The sequence below is a fragment of the Echeneis naucrates genome, chromosome 3 (assembly GCF_900963305.1).
Source record: "Echeneis naucrates chromosome 3, fEcheNa1.1, whole genome shotgun sequence".
Lineage (NCBI taxonomy): Eukaryota > Metazoa > Chordata > Actinopteri > Carangiformes > Echeneidae > Echeneis > Echeneis naucrates.
This window is the reverse complement of record NC_042513.1, coordinates 2,552,102-2,574,924: the sequence shown is the minus strand read 5'-3', so window position 1 is coordinate 2,574,924 and position 22,823 is coordinate 2,552,102. Positions and strand designations below refer to the sequence as shown.

General features: G+C 38.0%; 1 protein-coding gene across 1 annotated transcript in view; it reads left to right on the top strand.

Annotated features, from left to right (window-relative positions):
• The window catches only part of furina (furin (paired basic amino acid cleaving enzyme) a), a 72,044-nt gene that overhangs the window by 5,634 nt on the left and 43,587 nt on the right, over window positions 1–22,823 (top strand). Inside the window, exon 2 of the mRNA XM_029497570.1 lies at window positions 798–1,120. Coding sequence (XP_029353430.1) covers window positions 911–1,120 — 210 coding nt within the window. The 5' untranslated portion in view covers window positions 798–910. The remainder of the gene's footprint in view (window positions 1–797; window positions 1,121–22,823) is intronic.

Here is a 22,823-nt window from a genome sequence, read left to right as displayed (position 1 = left end):
GATATTTTGCGTTGTCTTATTCATTAAATTGTTTGAAAGCATTGACTAATGTCAAGCCATCAGAAAAAAAAACTAGCCATGTTCAAATCAGTATATCATAAGTGAACATTTTTCACCTAGGTGTGTATGTTCTTGGCTGTAGCCACACGATGGGATGCCATGGCTACCTGAGGCATTTAAACTTCACCCTGGAGTAGGTGTGTCAGCTCACAGTGAGACTCACTCTGCTCTGATCCTTCAGTAGTCAGGGAGTCTAGCTTTCCAACCACATTTCTCCACCTCTTTTGCCAACCCAGTATATGTAAGCATTTTTGCAAGCTTCATGTAGCGTATCCTCCCATGGGAGAGTAAACACCTACATTTTCTGCAGTATGTCTGACCACATCATCAGGCGTTGGTATTTTGCTCACAACTTCCTGTGGGATTATTTTATGCCTGTATTTATCTGGACTGTTGCAAATTTGCTCAACACTGCTGTTGAGCTTGCTGCTCTTCCTCACAGACATAACAGATTAATGTGTCACAAACCATGTTTAGTATTTTGTTCCAGTTTGTTTCTGTTCACCAAACATGAATGCTGTTACAAAAGATGGAAGTTGGCCAAGTATTCTTAATTTGGCTGCATTTGTGTTGTTTCCTGGTGAATCTTGACATTCTTGGGTTACATAGGCATCTTTTGTGCTGCAGTTTTATGGTCACCATGGATCACAAGGAGTGATTCACCAACAAATCACCCACAGGGTTCTTAACTTTTCACATGTAAATTTGTTTCCTCCTCTTTTGTTGTTTCTTGTCAGGTGAGCTGTGGCTGTTGCTGTCTTTGTTTCCCTTTGCACCTGCATGTACTGTGCTCAGCCTGGCCTGTCGGAGAGGTGTTGTGCTAAGAGACTGTGCTGCACTCGGAGAATCCATGGCTTCTGGCCCTCCATATCCCTTTGAAGGGCGCAAGCTTCAGCTGCTGGAGTTGCTACTTGGGCCTCTGTTGGTCCTTTTGGTTTCTGGGCTGGAGCCAGCACTGGGTCAAAAGGTCTTCACCAACACATGGGCTGTTCACATACCTGGAGGTCTGGAGGAAGCTGATCAAGTTGCTTCTAAACATGGGTTCATCAACTACGGACATGTAAGTAAAATGTTGTATTCTTTTATCCTGCTGTTGCAGTTATGTACAGTTCAGAGATAATAAGGAAGCCAAAATGCTCCTTTAAACTTGCAGCTACCTGATGTAAAATAAAACAGTATTTTCACACTGCTATTCCACTATCATGCTCATTGACTTCCTATGCTTACATATGAAGAAGTGAATTTACAGCTATTTTACAATGCATCTGACCTCAGATTAATAAAACATGTTTTTATATTATATCAATACCAAGATACGCTTGCAATTGAATTATGATTTATTTATGATGCTTTTATATCTTAATCTATAACTTGTATTATTTTAAAATTGATTTTATTGGGCCATCTTGGTTACTCAGTTAAAAATAATATTCTGTCTAAGAGTCCTACATGTGTGTGGTTGCTGTTTGCTCATCTGTATTGTGTTGTAAGAAGTGTGTTGCAACAAGCTGGTTTTATTCAGCTGACTGATAACATACTTCACAACAGTATTCTCTCAGACTTTAAAAGACCATTAATAGTGCTCCTCAACAGTCATTCCTCAAAAATAATTCAACAATCATAAAGCTTGTTTGCCCTGATGAATTTAATCAGACCAAATCACAATTTTTTCTCTTTATGTTGAGAAACTCCAGCAAAAGACCTTTGTGTTGAGTTATGACAGAAAGTAAAACATTATTTAAATCTGTGGGAGCTGAACTAGTTACGCAAAAAAGACAGAAGAAGAAGGCTTACTTGACATTAAGTAAGCTTTAAATTAAGATCTTATTAAGCCCATAGTTTTCCAGGAACAGTAGGTTTGGTCAGTGAATTTTGGATAAACATTTCCTGTGCCTGCCAGTGACGTATTCCTCTTTTTTCATGACTTCCTGTTTGACCTCAGTGGAAATGAATTAGCAAAAGTTATCCTTCAAAATCATCATGTTGCTGTCTGAAAAACAAACAAAAACCCTTGGAAAGAATTGTGAAATTAAGTTTAGTCCTCAGTATGACTGTGTTTTTTGTTGTTACTCAAACAGCATTCTTTGTCTCGGCTACCAATGAAATGTCTTTATTAAAGCTAAAGAATTACTTGTGTATTATTGATGAAAGTAATTCAAAAAGCATTTTGATACCACTAAAAAAGTGTATGCGGTATCCGTACAAATAAAATTACAGAAATTTGAGATTGTAACCAAACCGTTTCATTGAAGCACAGTCTAGCTCTAGTCAAATTTTTCTGGATAGATGGGAAAACCAGCAGCTCTTCGTCGACATGTTTCCTGGTCTCACCACTTTTCCATTGTTCTGTTTTGCTCTGCATGGTCATGACCAGGAATGTTATTTGTGTGCTGAATCACAGCATGCAGACTAATGACTAATCCTACACACTTAAATCCTTTAACTATGTATTGGCCACACACAACAAGCAATCCAAGCAATTACACCCATGTACTCACAAAGCTGCACCCTGGAGATGATGAGCTGTTTTGTTTTGGTCTGTATCAGCAGCTTGTTTAAGTATTTTATGATATTTTTAGTAGAGGAAAATGGATTGTTGTGTCAAAGTGGGATTGACGAGCTAGTTTAGACACAGCCTCTAAGATGGAAAAATGGCAAAGCAGGGGTCCCTCAAAAGAAGCAGGCTTAAAAAAGCTCGCGGGATAGATACTGAGGTAAAGACTTTAGCTCTCTCAAAGCTGAAACACTAAGTTGAGTTAAACTGCAAGTTTTTACTCATCCCAGTTATCATTATTGTGCTAGATTCATTAGGTAGGTCTGTATTTTGGTGTACATTTTGTGAGGTAGTTAAGATTGATAGAATAGCCAAGCACCCCCCCCCCCCCCAAAAAAAAAAAAAAAAGGCCAAACTTGGCCTTGTACGTGTTCTGTGCGTGAACAAGACTGTAATTTTGTAGTGTTTCTACTGGTATCACATAATTCCCTTTATCCTTATGTACACATGCCATGCTGTTGACAACCGACAACAGCTTAAAAAAAACCCAATATTGCAAAATACAGAGCAATAATAAACAGAAATTCACTTCACAAATATTTGTTTTCTGCCATTCTGGAGAAATGTGGATGTGCAAGTTATTCTTCCACCTCAGGAGGTGCCTGTAGCACTGACATCACATAATTATAATATATACTTCATCATCTGATTGTACTGCTCTTCCCTTTTTGCCGGGGGTGACAAGGGTTGAAGTTTATATGTGCAATGATAAGTTCATTTAAAACCTGGTATTAGACATCATGAACTTCTCAAGATTTATTTCAAGCTCTATCTCAAGATTTGTCATTTTATAGACCAAAATATATTGCTATATTGATAATGTACAAAAGTTTGAAATTCCAGCCCTGCATTAACAATTATCTGCATTGCTGTGACAAACATTAGAATAAATTTCATGGAACAGTTGCATCTGTTTAGCCCTAAGCATGGTATTGATGAATGCCCTCTGTTCATTAACTGTGAAAGGTCATCCACAGCCATGATGACTAAAATAAAGATGCTCTTGTGTTATGCACTGCATTGACTGCATAATGTCACTTCTCACTGATTAAAATAAAGCCATTACTTTCGAGCTGCGGAAAAACAGATCTGTTAAGCCTGTTGTTTTTTGTTTTTTTTTTGCCCACAGCTAATTGGAAATGAAAGTTGCTTTGTGGCCTTTGAGTGGCCAGACATAGTGTGTCTGGGCTGTCTGACTGTGTGCAGGTGTTGGTATTAAGCAGGAGAACTGGAGGGGAGGCTCAAAGACTGCAGCTGCACAGGTTTATAACGCTACATTGCTTTTTTTTTTTTTTTTTTTTAAATTTTGCCTTGTCTCTTTTCAAACTATAGCATCCAAACAACCCCCCCCCCATACATTTCAGCTTTTTATGTCCATCCATATGATGCGTTGAACATGTCATGCTGAAGATGGCTGTGTGTTGACGCATTTTTTTAAACACGGCACTTGCAACATAGCAACAATATGTTCAGCTCAAAGGTCAGCAATGCTGGTACCAGGTCCAAACCACACAGTAAGCAACAGAAATCTTAGTTAACTCAGTTACATTAATTCCGACAGCGGTGGGGCAGCTGTGGAGTGCTGGGTAATCTAATCCCAGATCATTAATGATTACTCACTAATCAATAATCACAGGTTTGATGGTTTGATCCCCATGTCCTCCTGTTCATGTGTTGGAGTGTCCTTGGGAAAGATACTAAAGTGCTCCCAATGGATTAGATTAGTTAGCCTGAAGGGAAGTTGTAAAGTTTAATGAAAGCATTATACAATTGCATGCTGTTTATAGCAGATTTAAAAACTTACTACTGTTACATCCAAAATTGTACTTTTATAAAAAGGAATACAGTATAACCCCACTTAGATATATAGTGTAAACCACTATGCATTTCATTTTACCACTATGTAATAATAAACCATTTCAATGTAATCTAAAGCCATGGAAAGCATAGCTATATAGCATATATTTGGCATTTTATTCTGTATTTATTGACTAATTGAATGTTTGTTCAAGATTTCAAAATATTTACTTTATTTAAATTTAGTAATTTTATTTTATTTATTTTATATTTCAAAATATTTTGTATTAAATAAATCCTATAATCCTATAAATCCTGAATATAGCTGTGTATATTACTTAAATTAGCTATATTTTAAAGTGGTTGTGCAGAGCTGGGGTTTGTTCATCTGATGTCCATGGAAGTATGTTGGAAGCTGCATGAGTTCATTGGGGAATTGGTTTGTTTATGTTTTTTCTTTATTCATTAAAATCTAAGCTTAATAATTATTTGCGTGTGACCCATTGCTCGGTTCTGTCACACAAGTTTCACAGTTGACTGTTTGGTCTCATTGGAGGGCCTTCTGGCCGCATGACGCACTCTGTTTCAGCCCATGTGATGTCACCAACGATTATTGATTTGCGATAGCAACAAAATTGTACATTTAATTGTGTTCGTTTGTATGTCATGTTTATCAGGAACACAGACAACTGACCAAACAAATGGGTGACTAATATGATGCATGTGTTCTTCATTGTTGGTGTCAGCCTGTTGAAATTGGTTTGGTGTGTCAGGGGCCAAAAGTCGCATGATGTCCATTTCCTTTTCAGTCAGTACTGATCTGTCCAGACAACTAGTCAGTGCTACTGGTCTGTTGTCAGTATGAAAACTTAATAACTTTTTCTGACAGCTATTATAAAATCCTGATACAGTTTCTGTCAGCTCTCACCCTCCCCGCCTTCTCTTGTCTTTACTGTTGTCAGTGGTATAATAGCGGATGCCAGAATATGAATATTAATGTACTTGAAATAGAGCAGGCTATCTTTTAAAAAAAAAAAAAAAAAAGGTCGCTGTGACCATGTGGTGTGCAACCCGGTCACACTGGTGCGGCTTCTAGATGGCTAATATAGAACAAGGGGAATAATTAAAATTTAGTCAAAGTAATAAAATGTAAAAAAAAACAGCTGACTCACTCAGTGGTAGATCGGTGTTAACTGCCGACTTGCATCTCTGGATGGCTATTTTACATTTTAAAGACCTTTTCTTTCCCACATCATCAGGCTTGCATTTAAGAGACATAAAAAATTTGTCTGTTTCAGTTCAGGACTTTTACTGTGCAGCTGTTTAAATAAATAAATAAATCAAGTGAGATGGTGATGATTTTCATTATAAAAAAATAATTAATAAGGACTGATAAGGACTGATGAGATAGATATATATATATATATATATATATATATAAACACACACACACACACACACACTACCAGTCAAAAATCTGTATACACATTCCTATTCCTTTGAATGAGTGTGTCCAAGCTTTTGACTTGTAGTGCATATCTTAAGTCATTATGTGGGGTCATTGAGCTATAGGAAGAGGCATGGATGACCAGAAGAAATGGATGTCAGTGTAACTCATTTGATTAATATAGGGAAAGTAAACAAACCAGATTCTGTTTATGCTGCCTTTTCTTGCACAAGTTTTCAGCACAATCCTTTTTAAAAGATTGATTCCCCTAACATATTTATAAATTGACAATAGAAATTGTGGCATGGGTGTGGGTAAGAACATATTCTTCATATTTAGCTTGCCCTTTGCAATGTAGCCTGACTACATGTTGTCTCTGCCTTCTGTTTAGTGCATCCGTGTTCCTGTTTAATGACAAATGATTACGGGCATTACCATTATAAAATAAAGTTGACGTTACAACATCATAATTACAACATTGTTTAACCTGTTTTTAGTGATTAGGAATTAGGCCAGCTTTTGTCAGCTTTTAATCTGTTGAAGGATAATTCTTCCTGTGCTGAGTTTTCTGCCATGTGGTCGCTTTTACCAAGAATACATTTCTGTTTCCTGCTTCCTCCTTGATTATGAAGCTATTACTGTTGTTTATTCATGGAAACAAACATGTAAAACTGAAGAAATATTCAAAATGCATTTCTTATTTTCTTTCATTACCTGAAGTGAAGTGTAGGAAAAAAAAAAACACCCTCTTAAGTTTAAAAACTTGCTTCGAAGTAAATATGTAGCATTTCTCAGAAAAGTTTCACTTCCCTTTGTGTGGAGATTTCTGCTATTGCTGGTTGATTAAAAATGGTTGTGTTCAAAAAGCTGGTCTGTTTAGACACCAGATACTTTCAGAGCATGTTCTCCTGGTCCACCCCAGGGCTTTGCATGTAAAGGAGGATTTTGTTTGGCATACTGTGCCCTCACTGTACTCCTCACCAAGGACTATCTTGGCCTATTTCTATTATGTAATGTGCTGATTTCTTTCTCTATTCTGAAGAGGTTAGACCCTTTAATGAAGTTTATTAATATTCTGTTCAGCACAAGATTAAAAGAGCAAAGCAGTGAATACTATCTGCCGTTCTAATGAAGTACATGAAACGACACTTTCGTATTAGTGACTCATAATATATCACTACACGTAAAGGATGGCCTCTGTAGGACGTTTTCTTTAATCTAGTCCACAATTTTGTTAGTAGTTGAAAAGATATAGTGGACAAGTTCACCTCTGACCTCCTGACCCATCTCTCAGGTGAACCGTCACTGCAAGGTACAACCACTGTGAACTGCACAATACCAGAAATGAGATCCTGCATCTACAGAGTCCACAATTGGACTCTTGAGAACTAAAGCAACTAACTGTGAGGAAATCAGGGTGGTTGGAGAAATTTTCTGGAAAGCCATCTGACATGATGAAGGAAGAAAATGCATGCTGAGTGTTAAAAGAAGTTATTCTGTGTTATTTGTACAGTCCAACACAGATGCTTCCTCATTTTTGTGCTTCTTTGCGACTGAACACACATCATTCACCAGAAAGACTCAGCAACTTATTTTAGGGTTAAATCCAGGCCTCTTGACTTCTTCGCATAAATGTACCTCTGCACAATGCACATGTTTTATCTGATATATATATATATATATATATATATATATATATATATATTTTTTTTTTTTTTTTAACAAAGTGTAGAATGAACCATTGAAATGTCACAGAGCTTTGACTCTTTTTTTATATATATTTTCTTTTTTTTTGCAGCTGTAGCTGCATTTACATTAATAATAAGATAAAAAAGGCAGATGTTAAAGCAAGTTTTTTTAGGAATTAATTAATATTGAGATGGGTATATCTCATTCATGTCAGGTAATATTTGTAATGTATTATGCTCCGAAGGCAAAAACTAAGTAGTATTTTGTGATATTGTAATGTAAGCATAAAAAGGTATGGAAGCATGGCCTAATTGATGTGTGTTTGACACATCGTTTAAAGTTGGCCTTCGGTACACTTATCAACAAATTTTTATGAATATGAGTAAACACTAATTGGCAGAACACAACCTTGACTCATGCTAAGTGTGTTTTTGCAATATTCATATTTGTTCATATTTCTTTCCTACCGTAGTCATTCTGCAATTTTAGTCATTTATGGAGTACTATCTAGATGCAACACAAACTTGTGTGGAAAGCATCTATTGAGACAGTATCACTGTTTCTACTCATCCGTGATGTGTGACTAACTTGTATACCTTGAGGGCCTTTCTAAGGTTCATGAGTCAAACATGTGGCTCAAACACACCTGCTATATGGATTCCCACCTCTAAATATTTTATTATGCTTAAGCATGTTTTGTAAGCTGGTTTACTTTATTTTCATTAATCTTTAACACAGCACTCTTTGTATTGTGGCTCTGTCCTACTTCAGCCACTGAGAGCTGCTGGCTTTAATGGAGTGTGCAGCCTTATAGTGTTGGAATAGCATGTCCGTAGAGATGGTGTTGCTTTGAAGTAGAGTAATGATGACACTCCAAAAACAGTTCAATTAGGACTGTTGCATTGGAGCCCTCGTTTGCTAGGGTTCCATAAAGATGCTCAAATTTTTAGCAGAGATGAATGAGTTCTTTCTCATCAGAACATGGCTCGTCAGCATGTTGGTGGTGGTATTGTTGTTAATGAAACATTCTCTCTCCACTCCACACTTTAGCCTCTCCCCTCTTCAAGTAGAACCTGATCTCCCTTCATCTCAGTGCTTGAGCTCTTCTTTGAAAGTTAATGAACTGTATTGAGATCTTCTGTTTGGTCTGCTGTTGAGAGGAAGGACTTTAGAGCTTGTCACCCTAACATATCAACAATTAGTACCATAAAACAGTGCGACTGATACTGTATCATGTTGTCAGCACATTTGTTGTTGTTAACCTACTTTAAATATAAATAAAAAATAATATTTATTTCTCAAGCAATGCAGACAAGTGATAACAAGGAGATTGGGGGTCTTATCTGTTTAATCTGCATATTGTGTTCCTATTCCTTCAATCACTGTAATGTAATTAATAGGGGAGATCTCTATTAGGTTCAGCAAATAAAAAGTTGCCAGTACTTTTTAGAAAACCAATAACTACACAAGGTAAACCTGAATTGCCGATGGCACATCTCACTCAGATCTCCAGAGAGTATTTGAATTAATGCTGAAATGAATCGTTTCACACATTGTCACAGAAATAATGCAAGCATAACATCATTCACTGCAGTTTAACATTGACCAAAAAAAAAAGAAATCTGAAAAAATAGGTTTTTGGTATATTTTTTAAGATGAATAATTGTGATTTAGTGGGGGAAAACACTTCTTTTTGATAAGGGCCAAATACTGTACTGCATCAGTACTGTTCACTGGACTTCAGCCGATATCGCTAGAATATTCATCCACCCACTCACATCTAACAGCTTCAAAACAAGATGGACAACTCAAAAATATCTTTTTTTTTTTTTACCTTGTTATTTTTATGTGTAAAAGATGTTTTGTCAGAGTATGCAGGAAAGATTTTGTGATATGATCTTATTTACATCTAAGAACTAAGTGTAGATATCCAGATATGTCATGTTGATGATATACAATCCTGTAGATATTTTATTGTGCTAGAGATGAGCGACAAACTGTAGAAATGAATTATCTTGATTCAAAAATAAAATTTTGTGCAAAATATCACACCAATAAAAGGTAGTAAATGTATTGTGTAGACGCTGCTGATAACCTGAAGTTATTGTCCCCAAAAACAATCTTTAAACAACTTTCATGAAATGAAAGTTCTTCCTGTTCAGTTTGTCATTAGTTTGTCTCTTTCATCCATTAATAGCACTTTAAAGCCTTTTCAATGTTTATGCTTAATTTTACATGTTAAAAAAAGATGCTTCATCAGATCAAACCAACAGTTTTCATAGTTTGTTGGACAATCTGAGGATGACATGTCTTACTGAAGGTACCATTGATTTCCTCTTTAAAAAAAAAAAAAAAAAACCCTCCCCAAAAGAGCAAGCAAAAAACATCATTCTGAATGTAATGATGAAAAACGATAACATGCTGGTCAACAGAAGTCCATCTCCACCCTGGAGCATCAGAATGAACAGCCATGATGCCAGGGGTCCTGGGAACTGCTGCAGCAGGCTCAGGCCCAGCAGTTCTCAGTCATTACTCTACTCTCCCACAGAGGAGGGATGGGGGCTGGGATGGAAGCACAACCATACACAGGTCACAGAGGCTGTAACAAGAGCCAGATGTGCAGAGGGGACATGAAAATACATGGTCAGGCACTTCTCTGCCTTTCACATGTGAGCATGCTCGCATGTATGTACATGCACGCGCATGCACACACACACCCAGAGAAGGGTGAGGTATTTAAAGAATGTCGGTACTGAAGAGGAAAATAACTGCTTTTAACTTTATTTATGGTGGTAAGAATAACACAAATCATTATAGGAAATACAATTTAAACAAAATTATAGACAACTAACTTTTACAACAACCCCCAGAATTCATGTGTGATAAATCTACTGCTTATGAAATGACTTGTGTAACAAAAACCAACACAGAGCTGGAACAACATAAAAATAAACAAAGGTGGAAAGCTTGGAAAGCTGAAATGTTTGGCATTTCAGAGTCTGAATAACTAATTGATTAGTGCAAAGAGATTAAATCATTTTAAGTTGTTGCCCCAAACTGCTGTAATGTTCAAAGAAGCCGGCAGGTGGGCTGTGCAGGCTTCAATCTTCAGACTGTCATTTCACCACAGCATGTTGTCGACAGAGCTTCTTCAGCTCTCTTAGCCTGCCGTCTTTTGAAGTTTACTCGACTTATTTGCTACTTAGAGAGAATCCATTTTGTTTTAATATCTAACAACATAGTTATAATGGTCAGATTTAGGTGTGCTGATATATTTAGACATTCACCAATGTTTTAAAGCAGCATCAGCTCTATTGATCCATATCAAATAAATTCAGTTACCTGTTTCAAGTCTGATCCGTTGCTCACTATCTCTCCCCTGTGTCCCCCGTTTCTCCTGTTCAGAATCAGAGTTAGATTTTATTGCAAGGTATGTGGAAACATACTAGGAATTTGACTCCTGGTGTTTAAATCTTGTACATGTCAAGGGAAATACAAAAGAAAAATCTATAAATATATATACATACATATATACACTGAAATTGGGAATATTTGTTGTAGAGTATTGTACAGTAGTGCAATAGTGCAGTAATGTGCAAAATATGCATGAGGTTGACAGTTGGTTTATGGGGAGATCTGGGAGAGCGCCTGGGGGAAGAAACTGGAAGAAACTTAAATTGTTAAACAAAGTGCTAAATGAAATCCAAAGATGTTACAAGTTTAAAGAAGAGGGCGTTTGACTATAAGGCCATGAATTTGATCTCCCTTGACTAACACTGTAAATCTGGACGAGGAAATGACCGTTCCTTTTCTAGGAAGGAAGACAAGCCATGGGGCTGTTAAACAATGCCCTTAACCGTCGAGTCCAGTGGCCACGAGATAAGACGGTGGCTCTACTGGGTAGTTGCCAGGTGTGAGTGATTTGTTGTAGCAGAGAGCCAGCATACTACTACATTAAACTATTCAGAATCAAGGATTTAACGGCTTCTTTAACCGTTAATTGGTTTTAATTTCAAATGAAAATCAAGCTCCTCATATCTCGTGACTATTCCTTTGCTGTCCTCATTTCAGTGACTGGACAGAGAAAGCTCCAACTACTTCTGGCAAATGAGGCGTGTTGTTCATCTCTGTATTTGAGACAACTCATCTTTCTGTGGAAGTAGCTGTTATTCACTTGTGTCTCATGTTGTGTAACGAGAATAGAAAACTGCTGTCTAACCAGGTCCGTGCGACCTCGTCTCACTCATAGACACCACAGGTTGACTTGGGAGGTGGAGCAGCCATTTGGAGTGCAACTTGAAAAGGCTAAAGGCTTAGATCTGATAAGCTCTTTACAATGAAAACAGTGAAGTGAACATCTAAAAGCCTGTAACTGGCCTAATGGAAGCAGCAGTGTGGGAGGAATGCAGTATTTGGGTGGAACTTTTTTTTTTTTTTTTTAATGATGGCTGCAAGTAATCTTTTTTTCTTTGTAACAGGAATCCTGCTATGTTTGAGCAGATCTGCAGGGTTGAGGTGTTTGGTTGTGCTGCAGTGTAGCACAGATGCTACATTTAGATCAAAGATCAGGTGTCATAATCACTCAGAATCAGTTTAAATACCCAGGTATGCCAGGGCTGGAAAAACAGGTTTGTTTGTCACTATGAGGATCAGATTTAACTTCATGTTTCAATCATGTGGTTTCTTTCTAGTGACATACACAGTCTCTGGTTCTGAACAAAAAGCAGAGTGCATGGTTCATGTTCTTCCTACTGGCAGTTTTACTATATTATATTCTAAGAAAAGAACTTGATTTTTCTGTCGATTGTACCCTATTTTCATGCTGAGTTTGTCTAATAAGGAATCCTGTCAAAATGTTTTGATAAAATGTCTTGTACAAAATATTAAGGCAACAAACAAACACCCAGCCCTCTTTATCCCCCATCTACTGTGATTTGTTGCACCCTAAATTCATTTTTCAGAGCTTCCAATCATGCATTAGACTGTTTTCTCCTCACAGCACTGTAGTCTGAGTAGGTGCTTATTTGTTTTTGAATGTTTCCAGTAATGTTTTGATAACTTGCCAACTTGGCAGAAATGGTTCTTGCATATGCTAGAGGTAGAGTTTATTTCTTTCCTGATGTCTTTTGAAATAGGAGTGTTTGTTCTTTGGAGTTGTGGTATCATCATATCCTCAGCTTTATTGCTGTGACAGCCATGACAGGTCTCTCTGCTGCTCACTTTTTGTGCTAGTACTTATAGCTGGCAGTTTGAGTTTCACAGTCGAGTGACTTAGGCTCCAGAAGTTTTTGGTCATCGATCCATATTTCAAAGGAACAGGAATTTATCACATCTGTTTACTGTATCAGCTGTTGGTGTGTGTGTGCATGTGTTTGAGGGTTCATGAATATTTTATTGCAATGTATGTCAGCCCCCCCACCTGTCCTCCATGAGGGTTTTGTGAAATGGAATCTCTGGGTGCTTGCTATTGAAGACGGGAGCTTATCTTTTTTATTGTGTGTTGATTTTTCTGACTGAAGCCATGCTTACTGAATTTGATGTTTGTACAGTGGTTTTTAAAATGTGGGGATTTGCTGCCACTCTGTTGGTGGATTTAGAATAATCATATATAACAAGGTTTGACTCTTGGGTGCAACACTGCGTAGTTAGCATTCTTTTTATCTGGTAATGTCATTTATATTAAGAGGAAAAGATGTGGTTAAAATCAGTAACACAATAGTAACTATAAGAACAAGAATGTGTTTTCTGATAATGATTTATTTAAGTATATATTACATCTCTAAAGCTACAGGCAGGGACTATTTAAGGACAACTTGATGTATTTGAGAGGCTGTAAAATATCAGCACTTTGTCTTAAATTAGTCATCAACATTTGCAACCAATATCTTTCGCAAATAATTCTAGACCGAATAAGTGGCCAGTGGTTTTATATTTGAAAAAATGTGTACAAGGTCATATAAAATCGAATTGATATTTAAACCGAAGAGAAGGGTTTATATGAGCCTGCTCACCTTGCATTATTTTTTTTCCCACAAAATTTTTTTGGAAAATGGCTTCATATTTTTACACCATAACCTGAACACACTCTATATATTAAGTCGTATGTCTAAATGTCATTTTATTAGAGCTCTAAGAGCAAGTGTTGAAATGGACAAGGCGGTGAAATTGATACATACCAGATTCCTGCCAAATCTACCTCAATGTTCAGGAAACCAACTGCATAGGAAGCCCTGAAGTGGTTGTTTTGTGAGAAGTGTCCCCATATGTTTGGCTCCGTTTCTCACGAGACTGCTTCAGCTCAGGGAATGTTACCAATGTTTTGGACAGGATACAGCGGTGGCTACAGTGGGTGAACCTCAGTTACTCGCTCTCATTCCCTGGGCAGCAGTCCAGGCAACTTCAGCCCACGTTCCCCTTCATCTGCTCACTTGCCTACTGTAGTAGCATTGTGTAGCTGAGGTACTCTAACTCCCAGGTTTTCCGAAAAATCTATTTGCTGACGTTCCTCATCTTTCTAATACACAAAGTAAACCAGGAGACCTACAATTATGGTGCGTTATAAATAGCTGATTCCTGTGCCCAGCTCAGCTGTGAGGGTGCTTCTCCTACAAGTGTGTTTAGTGTTTAGTCCACAGAAAACAGTCAGCTTTCCACTGTTCTGCAGACCTATCATACTAGCTGCTTATGAAAGAATATCTCTCCCTCTCTTTCTGTCCCCTCCCCACACACATACACAACATAGCATGCAACCTTTTATTATCTTTTTTTTTTTTTTTTTTTGGCACCAGGTCGTCTTGTTCGTCTATTTTGGGACTGTTCTCAATTTTCCTTGTTGCCCCAACTTTACCGTAATCTCAGAGACTGGTCGACTGGGTTACAAGGAACACATTTTTTTCTTGCACTGTCACAATTACGAACTGAAAGAGAAATTATAGGAAACCATAAACTAATGTAAGCCTCATATTCATTCCCCTAAAGTAATTTTCGCAGATAAAAAGAGATTTTTTCCTGAAATAGTAAAATGTAGAAATATGTATTATCAACTTCAACCTGTGAAAATGAATGAGTGAATTCAAGCACAGATAGGGCCATGTAATCACATAAACAATGTGAACTGAATGATCTCTGTACCATTTCGTAGGTCATAAGAGGTAACTCGAAAGTGTTTTCAAACTCCAGGAAATGGTTGCGGTTGGCTTTCCTGTCATTGTCCCAGTAGCAGTGTGGTTTGGGTAATCCAAAAAGCTGAGTCCAACAGTTGTGGTAGTCAGCTGCTATAGAGAATGGACCAGACTCCGTAAGAGAAAAGAATGTTCCTCTCTAGTGTAACCTGAAATGGCACCATAAAACACACACAGATACATATTGACATATTAAAAAGACAAACATTGTGACATATATAATGATAAATGATGTTCTGAGTGGCAGATTTGAACATTAATTATACAAATAGTGATATTATTTATTTATATATTTATTTTTTTTGAAGAGAAGAGAGTTTTTTCCCTTTTAATTTTTAGTTATCTCTCTGATGTCCATGTCTGTATCAAATCTGCCCTTGGATACTTCTGTTTTGTGGCTATGGCAACAGAGCACTGTACCAAGCCTCTTAATTTCACACCAGATGCGTGGGCAGGTTTTTATGTTCAAAAACAAAGCCAGCATTGTTATCACAAACTGAGAAATGACTAACATCACTTATACATTTAGCCTTTAAAGATGCACTACTATGAGCATGTCATCTATGTCATCAACCCTGTCAGGTTGAAATGGGTTGGAACTGCACTGCAAGTGTTGCCTCATAGAACTTGATTACTTGACTGCACAAAGACAATGCCTTTAACAAGTTTGGTAAAGTTAATTAGGAGAAATGTTTGAAATTTTTACACACCCAGGCCCTCAAGAGAAAGAGTATAATCTGGCACATGGTTTGAAAGGGCCCTGTATGGGAGTATCATGGGAGTGGCCCTACAGTTTATTATTGTTCATTAACATTGTTTGTTTGGTAATTTACCTGGAGGTTACACGGTCATACGTTGTGCTTCCATCCCTTAATTCACTGTATTGAGAAGCATGTGCCGATGGTGCTATAAGGTCACTGTTAGTGTTGCTGCATTGTTTTCACTGCTGGGACTGTGATTGAGGAGGAGGTTTGGACTGAAAGTGGCTCAGCATCTGTGTAGTTAGACAAGAGAGACACGCCCTGTTTTCAGTCATACAGTAAGATTTTTCCACACCATGCGGTTGAATTGTCATCTCTACTGGTGTCCTATTTAGACCTGTGCCAGACAATTGGAAACTTTCCACATTTTGTTACATTTGAGGTCTTATGTCCTTCAAAGTTTTTCCACAGTTGACATAGTATCTAACAGCCAGGCGATGGTTACAGAGGAACAGAAAATCAGCACAGATGGTGATGGTGTGGAGGACTGGTGACAGCAAGCTGTATGAAATAGGGCAAACAGTGCTATAATTCACTGTACAAAAAAACAGGAGAGATAATGAACTTTTGTACATTTTAATTTACACTTATCAAGCACACTGTCTTTCCTAAGCTGTAGAAATTCATGATCTGCACTCTTGAGAAATTCAGTCGTTCCAAAAGAACTGGCTCCAGAGATTGTTGGCCTGAAATACACAACAACAAGCCACAAATTCATGAAAATAGCTCAGTTCGGAGGAACACGCTTCGCTCGCTCGCATTCTCAGAGAGCTTGTGGTCTGACAATGAAAGGTAGTTAACTCAGAGAGATACAGAGCTATTGTGTACTCTGTCTTATCTTACTTAAAACTAGATTAATGTGGGACTTAATAGTGATATTCTTTATGTCAGTATCACATGTAAAATACAAGGCAACGCACTGTTTAATGTTGATAAACTCTCCACTGTCTGGAACAAGTGCGTGATTGATATTTTTATGCTGGACCCAGTGCAGCTTTTATTAGACAAGGAGCTGAGGTAAAGGCAACCATGTCACATGAGTTTAATGTTCCTTGACAAGGCAGTGACTTCTTTTTACTCTCATAATGTAGAAGAGACCAGAGTTGTTTTGCTCCTTGTTGCTGTCTACTATAAATAATTTTGTGTTGTAACTGCATTCAGCATATCTTCCTCCGATTGCTGAATTGTTTGTATGAAGGAGCTCATTTGTTCATTTTGCCCAGAGAATACAAATTATGAATAATCGTGCTGATTGACATTTATTCACGTATATTAATCAATTTCTGATCTGGAGGAAAATTATGTTAAAGCAGCAATGGCGACTGCAGCTGGACCAGTGTTAATGCTGATTTACTTTAATAAGTTTAGAGAACAATCACAACAAATAAACCATGATGATCAATTGGAAATTCCTCAAATTTCCCATAAATTGACTTGCTACTTCCAACAAATTTAATCTTGCTAAATCGGTGTTGACAGTATTTTCCTTTGCCTTCAATCTGAATCAGTCCTCCTATACTGATTAATGTTTACTCATTATTCCCAGGAAGGCTTTGTGAAATATGCAGCTTTGATTCAAGCTGCGGGGAGAAACGGTACTGTATGTTTTATTAAGTCATTTGTTTCACTATTGCGTCTTTTTTGAACATAATAGCTTAGAGGTGAAGACTTTTGAAGTTCTTCATTATGTATTTTTTCCACAGAAATGTGTTGTCTCTGATGTGTTGAGTACATTTCCACTCTGATCAAAAATTTAGAAAGCAAGGTTTTTTGTTTTTTTTTTAATACCCTTCTTTACTTCATTGCAGTATTTGTCTTCATTGAAGCATCGGAGCATAAAAAGGCCAATGCTAGATATCTGACTGTATCATATCAGGTATTTTCTGTTTTGCCATCGGATACGTAGAAAAGTAAAAACAAGTCAGCTACCTATTTTCAGTCAAATCTCTGAAGTCAGTGTCTGGGGGTGTTAACTGTCAACTCTTTTCCTTCCTCTGCATACCAGAGTGCTTGAAAACAAAATTATGGCTCCAATCAAAACAGTCATTAAGTGTGCCATAATGCATGGCTGTAACGTACTTTGCTTCAAATACCTGTTGAAAAGATGACTGTGATATTCAAGGAAATTATCTTTTATTTACAGGATGTCCTTTGGTTTCTTCAAAAGATAATATCGAAAGTGCTCTCAGAAATGATCTGTAGCTGTTTCCTGGTACTGTTCACAGTTGTGATGGTGTTTGTTGTGTGCTGCTCTTATTGCCATCACTAGGTAGCTGGTGGTTACAGGTGGTAGTGTTGTCATTAGTAATGATCTGTCTCTGTGACAGTCACATTGTGCTGTGTACCCTCAATATAACTAAACAAGTTAGGAAGTAGTGTTATGTAATATATTCTTTTAACTTTTCATTTTAACTTTTATTAGTCATCAGTCACAGGATCAGTTTTTGGCAACATCAATTTCTTGCCTATTGCTGAACATTTATCTGTGAAATTGATGTTGAAATTGATTCAAGCACGACAAGAAGGTGGGAGTGTGTGCATGTGTGTAGTGGTCTTGAAGCCTTCAGGTATTATTAATGGATCAAATTCACCATCAAGCCTGTTGAGGAAGCAGCAGAAGCACTTTGTCACAAATAATTATTGTAGCGACAGAAAGCAATCATTGTCATTATCTTTATTATTAGAATTTCAATTAACATGTTGCACGAAAACGTCATGGGTCCATTTCCTGGGCCTGGGGCCTTTCTGTGCAGAGTTCACATGCACATGTTCTCCCCCTGCATGGGTTTGTTAGGTTTCCTCCACTCGTCCAAAGCCTTGCATGTTTGAGTTAATTGGACTCTGTCCAGGGTGTACCCCGCCCTCACCCAGTCTGAGCTGGGATTGGCTCCAACAATGTTACGTTTTAGCCATCTATTATATCTATTTACATTTGAATGTTTTTTGATATTACTGCACATTCAGTAAAGGTGAAATGAAGACATTTTGATCTACTGTGCACTTCTGACTTTAATGTGACTTTAAAACAAGTGAGAACTGCTGTGAATACCCAGCAGTGTTTCCACATAATCAAGCTCAGGCTCAAAATGCATACCATACCAAATCTGAATCAGTTCTTTGTGGTTAGTGTCATGTTTTAAACAGGTTGGGGTTTTGCATTCCTACAGCCAACCTCTTTTCCAAATCACCCATTTTATTGTTGCTATTTTAGAACAGATTGTAAAATTGTTATGATTTTTGCAAGTAAAATTAAATACTCTATTACCACATCCTACTTATTTCCTATAGCTTTCATGGAAGATAGCACATTGTCAACACTGCTGTTAACACGGAGAGTAGTTAAGCTTGGTAGCAAACAGACTTGGAAAGATTTGACTCTTCCATCTGTGTGATGCACCTTATTTTGTGACCCGTCATTCTTTCCACAGAGGGAATTTTGAGAGCCTGACATATTACGAGTTTACAAAGAGTTGACAAAGTGAAAATTTTTAAAATGCAGTGATGGCTTAATGAGTGCTTTTTAATAGTTTTTGATAATAACTAGTGACTTGTCATTCTTAACATTGTTATCTCTGTTTTTGTTGTTGGTCGTTGCAACTGGTGTATGTCACATTGCAACATGGCAAACTACAGTGTGTAAGTCTTTTCCTTTCCTCTGGACCCCACAACTACAACAAAAATAACTGTGAAAGGGTTTCTTCACTGAAGGCACTTTTGGTTAATTCTGATTCACCTGCCAAAATGGAGACACTTACATCCTCTACACATTTCTTCTTCATCTTGGTCTAAAAATGGTGCAGGTCTGCACCTTAAGGAAACCCTCATGACAGTCCATTAAATTGAAATGGAGGTAAAGGGTTTCTGGTCAGTGCGGTGAAAAAAGTGGATGGGCCTTTGTGGAAGGAGATGACAGTGATGAAAAAGCTTTCAAAAGAGAGTTGCTTGGAAATTGAGAGTGCAGCCTCTTCAAATGCTCCCAGTAGTGTTTCATTAGGGTTGGAAGAACCTGTTTGGTATTTCTGTCCAGCAGCAGTGCCCCAGCAGTGCCCCATCAGTGCTCTGAGCATAAAGTGGGGAGATAGAATTAGATGCCAGAATTAATTCTTATTTGCTGGGGGGGGGGGGGGCGGTAAGCGTGACAGGGAAGTCAGGGAATGCAACAGGCTATTAATGAGATGTTATATTTGAAGTCAGGACTTTCAGGGTTGTGTGAGTCCTTGCACTCTCAGCATTTACAGCCTAAGTGCCAAATTTAATGCACTATTAACTTCATAGTAAACGCTTCAGATTCAGTTGTCAAACTCATTGCCAAGGACGTCACCCCTGCGTATACCTACTAAACTGACTTTAGAGATTTGTTCCACTTTGCTCAAAATGTCTTGAGTGATGAATTTTTAAAATAGAAGGAGGTGATGTGACGCAATTTCATTGATTTTAATTATTGACTGGCTGCATTTTAGGGCCACCCACGTGGGTTCGGTTCCCGGCCTGGGGTCTTTCTGTGCAGAGTTAGCATGTTCTCTCTGTGCCTGCGTGGGTTTCCTCCAGGTACTCCGGTTTCCTCCCACCATCCAAAGACATCATGTTTTGGATTAACTGGTGACTCTAAATTGTCCGTAGGTCTGAGTGTGAGTGTGAGTGGTTGTTTGTCTCTGTCTGTCTCTGTGTGTTGGCCCTGTGATGGACTGACGACCTGGAAACGGATAAGCAGTTGAAGATGAATTAATGCAAAATGCTGTCAAGGTTGTTTATGCTTATTAAAAAATGCATTCCATTATATTAATTCAGCCAATCCCATGATTTTTTTGCTTCATTATTATTATTATTATTATTATTATTATTATTATTTATTGCAGCATTCCTGGCATTGGGCTTGAAGAAAATTACCTACTAATAGCTGTATTTGAATACCTACTGTTACATCCATCCATGGCATCACTGTCACACTTTACCTCGTCCTGCAAAGATTGAAAATAACTTCTGGTTCTGAAATCCTCTAACATTAACATGTATTGCTCTTTCTACTTCATTGAAGGAATTTCATCATCCACTGCTTAAAGAGGGATTTTCTGCAGTAACTTAAAATGTGAATGTGTGCATAAAATGACAACTGATCGCTGTATCAGCAGTTAAAGGGAGGGTGGAAAAATGTGTTCAGTATCATGTTACTTTAACAGTTTGAACTCTCATCAGTGCAAATAGATGTGCTCCAAGGAATAGTCTGACGTTTTGGGAAGTAGGTTATTGTCTGTCACTGCACTTGAACAAGTAGTCATACAAAGAAGTTTGTAAAGTCACATCAGATGTATGGATTAATTAGAGGTGAGGCAGAAGTGTGCACCATTTTATTCAATGCACTGAAATTGTGTGTAAATTTATGAAGGAGAGTTAAAAACACAGGAGTGCCTCCCCGTAAAAACAGTAGAATTAATCTGCTTTTAAATTGTATGTAGGTTATTTTTCCTGTACAGTTTAATGTAAATCAGTCAAATCAAATCTGATTTATTTGTATAGCACCAAATCATAACAAAGTTACATCAAGGCACTTCGATATAGAGCAGGTCTAGACCAAATTCTTTATAAAATTATTTGAAGAGACCCAACAGATCCCCCGATGAGCGAGCACTTGGCGACAGTGGCAAGGAAGAACTTCCTTTAAGAGGCAGAAACCTCAAGCAGAACCAGGCTCAGGGGGGGCAGAGAGGGAGAGAGAGAGAGCAAGAATGAGAGTGAGAGAGGCATGGGGGGTGTAGTGTCTGGTGAGAATGAGAGCAGGAGAGGGGGATATTCAAACAGGTGTAGGCAGGAACATGATGCTGCATGTAGTTCATGGAGATGAGATAGTATGGAATTCCGTGACAGAACTGCTTCTCTTGTGGTGAAAACTTGTTTCCTCTCCATTCCTCTCCAATTTCCTCCATCTAAGTTTAGCTGTCTCTGCTTTTGCATCCTATCCTCATCTATGGGCACACATGTGCATGAGTACGCAAGGTAACAAGCAATGGATGCAGTTGAATTGCTCATCAAAGCATCTGCATGAGAGTTGATGACGTGTGTGAAGAGATTATCTTTCAGATGATAATATGACTCAAATTGGGTGACCTCTGGATTTCCAGCAGACTGATCATGAAAAGTTGTTTGCTTCCTGGCTTTACAGGCAAGTGTGATCAGAAATTCATAGTGTTGGAACTTCAGTGACACTGATCTCGCAGCAGACGGTTGGACCAGTTCCTAATGATTTAATACTTCCTAATGATCTAATTTTATGTGTCCAGATCGCTGACAACCAGAACTGGAGACATTTTGTTTTCAGGTTGTCTCTACATCCGTCCCACTCTAATGAAAGCAATATCTTGCAATGCCCTGAAGTATTTTCTCAAGATGTGGCACAAATGTTCATACAGGCCCAAAGATCCATCTGACCATTCATCCATCATCTATACTGCTTATCCATCACTGTTGGGGATGAGTGGGGGGCGGGCAGGACAGGAGCCAATCCCAGCTGAGAGTTGGTGGTCACTGGGTACAACCTGAACAGAGTACAAGTAGCAAATCACATGAGTACCTGGACAGGACTCACCCTGGGATTTCAATCAATTTGCTGTGAGGCAGCAGTGTTAACCACTGCCCCACTGTGGTACCAGGCTCAAGTATGCCATAGGCCACAGTCATTACGACTTCACAAAACAGGTTTTTGAGTAGAACACACAAATTCATACACCAATTATGAGCCAGATTACCACAAATGTCTAGAGGGATAAAATTGTGAAATGATGACATTTTAATATCCAAAATGTCATGGTCAGCATCATAATGTTCCATAAAAAGATGCCTGGCTATTATTACAGTGGGGCAAAAAAGTATTTAGTCAGCCACCGATTGTGCAAGTTGTCCTAGTTAAAAAGATGAGGGGTCTGTAATTTTGATCATAGGTACACAACTACAGCTATGAGAGATGAAATGAGAAAAAAAAAATCCAGGAAATCACACTGTAGGATTTTTAAAGAATTTATTTGTAAATTATGGTGGAAAATAAATGTTTGGTCACCCACAAAAAAAGCAAGATTTCTGGCTCTCACAGACCTGTAACTTCTTTAAGAAGCCCTTCTGTCCTCCACTCATTCCCTGTATTAATGGCATCAGTTTGAACTCATTATCTGTATAAAAGACATCTGTCCACAGCCTCCAACAGACTCCAAACTCAACCATGTCTCTCATAGTTGAAGTGTAGCTATGATGAAAATTACAGACCCCTCTCGTCTTTCTAAGTAGGAGAACTTGCACAATCAGTGGCTGACTAAATACTTTTTTGCCCCACTGTAAATGCTGTGGCT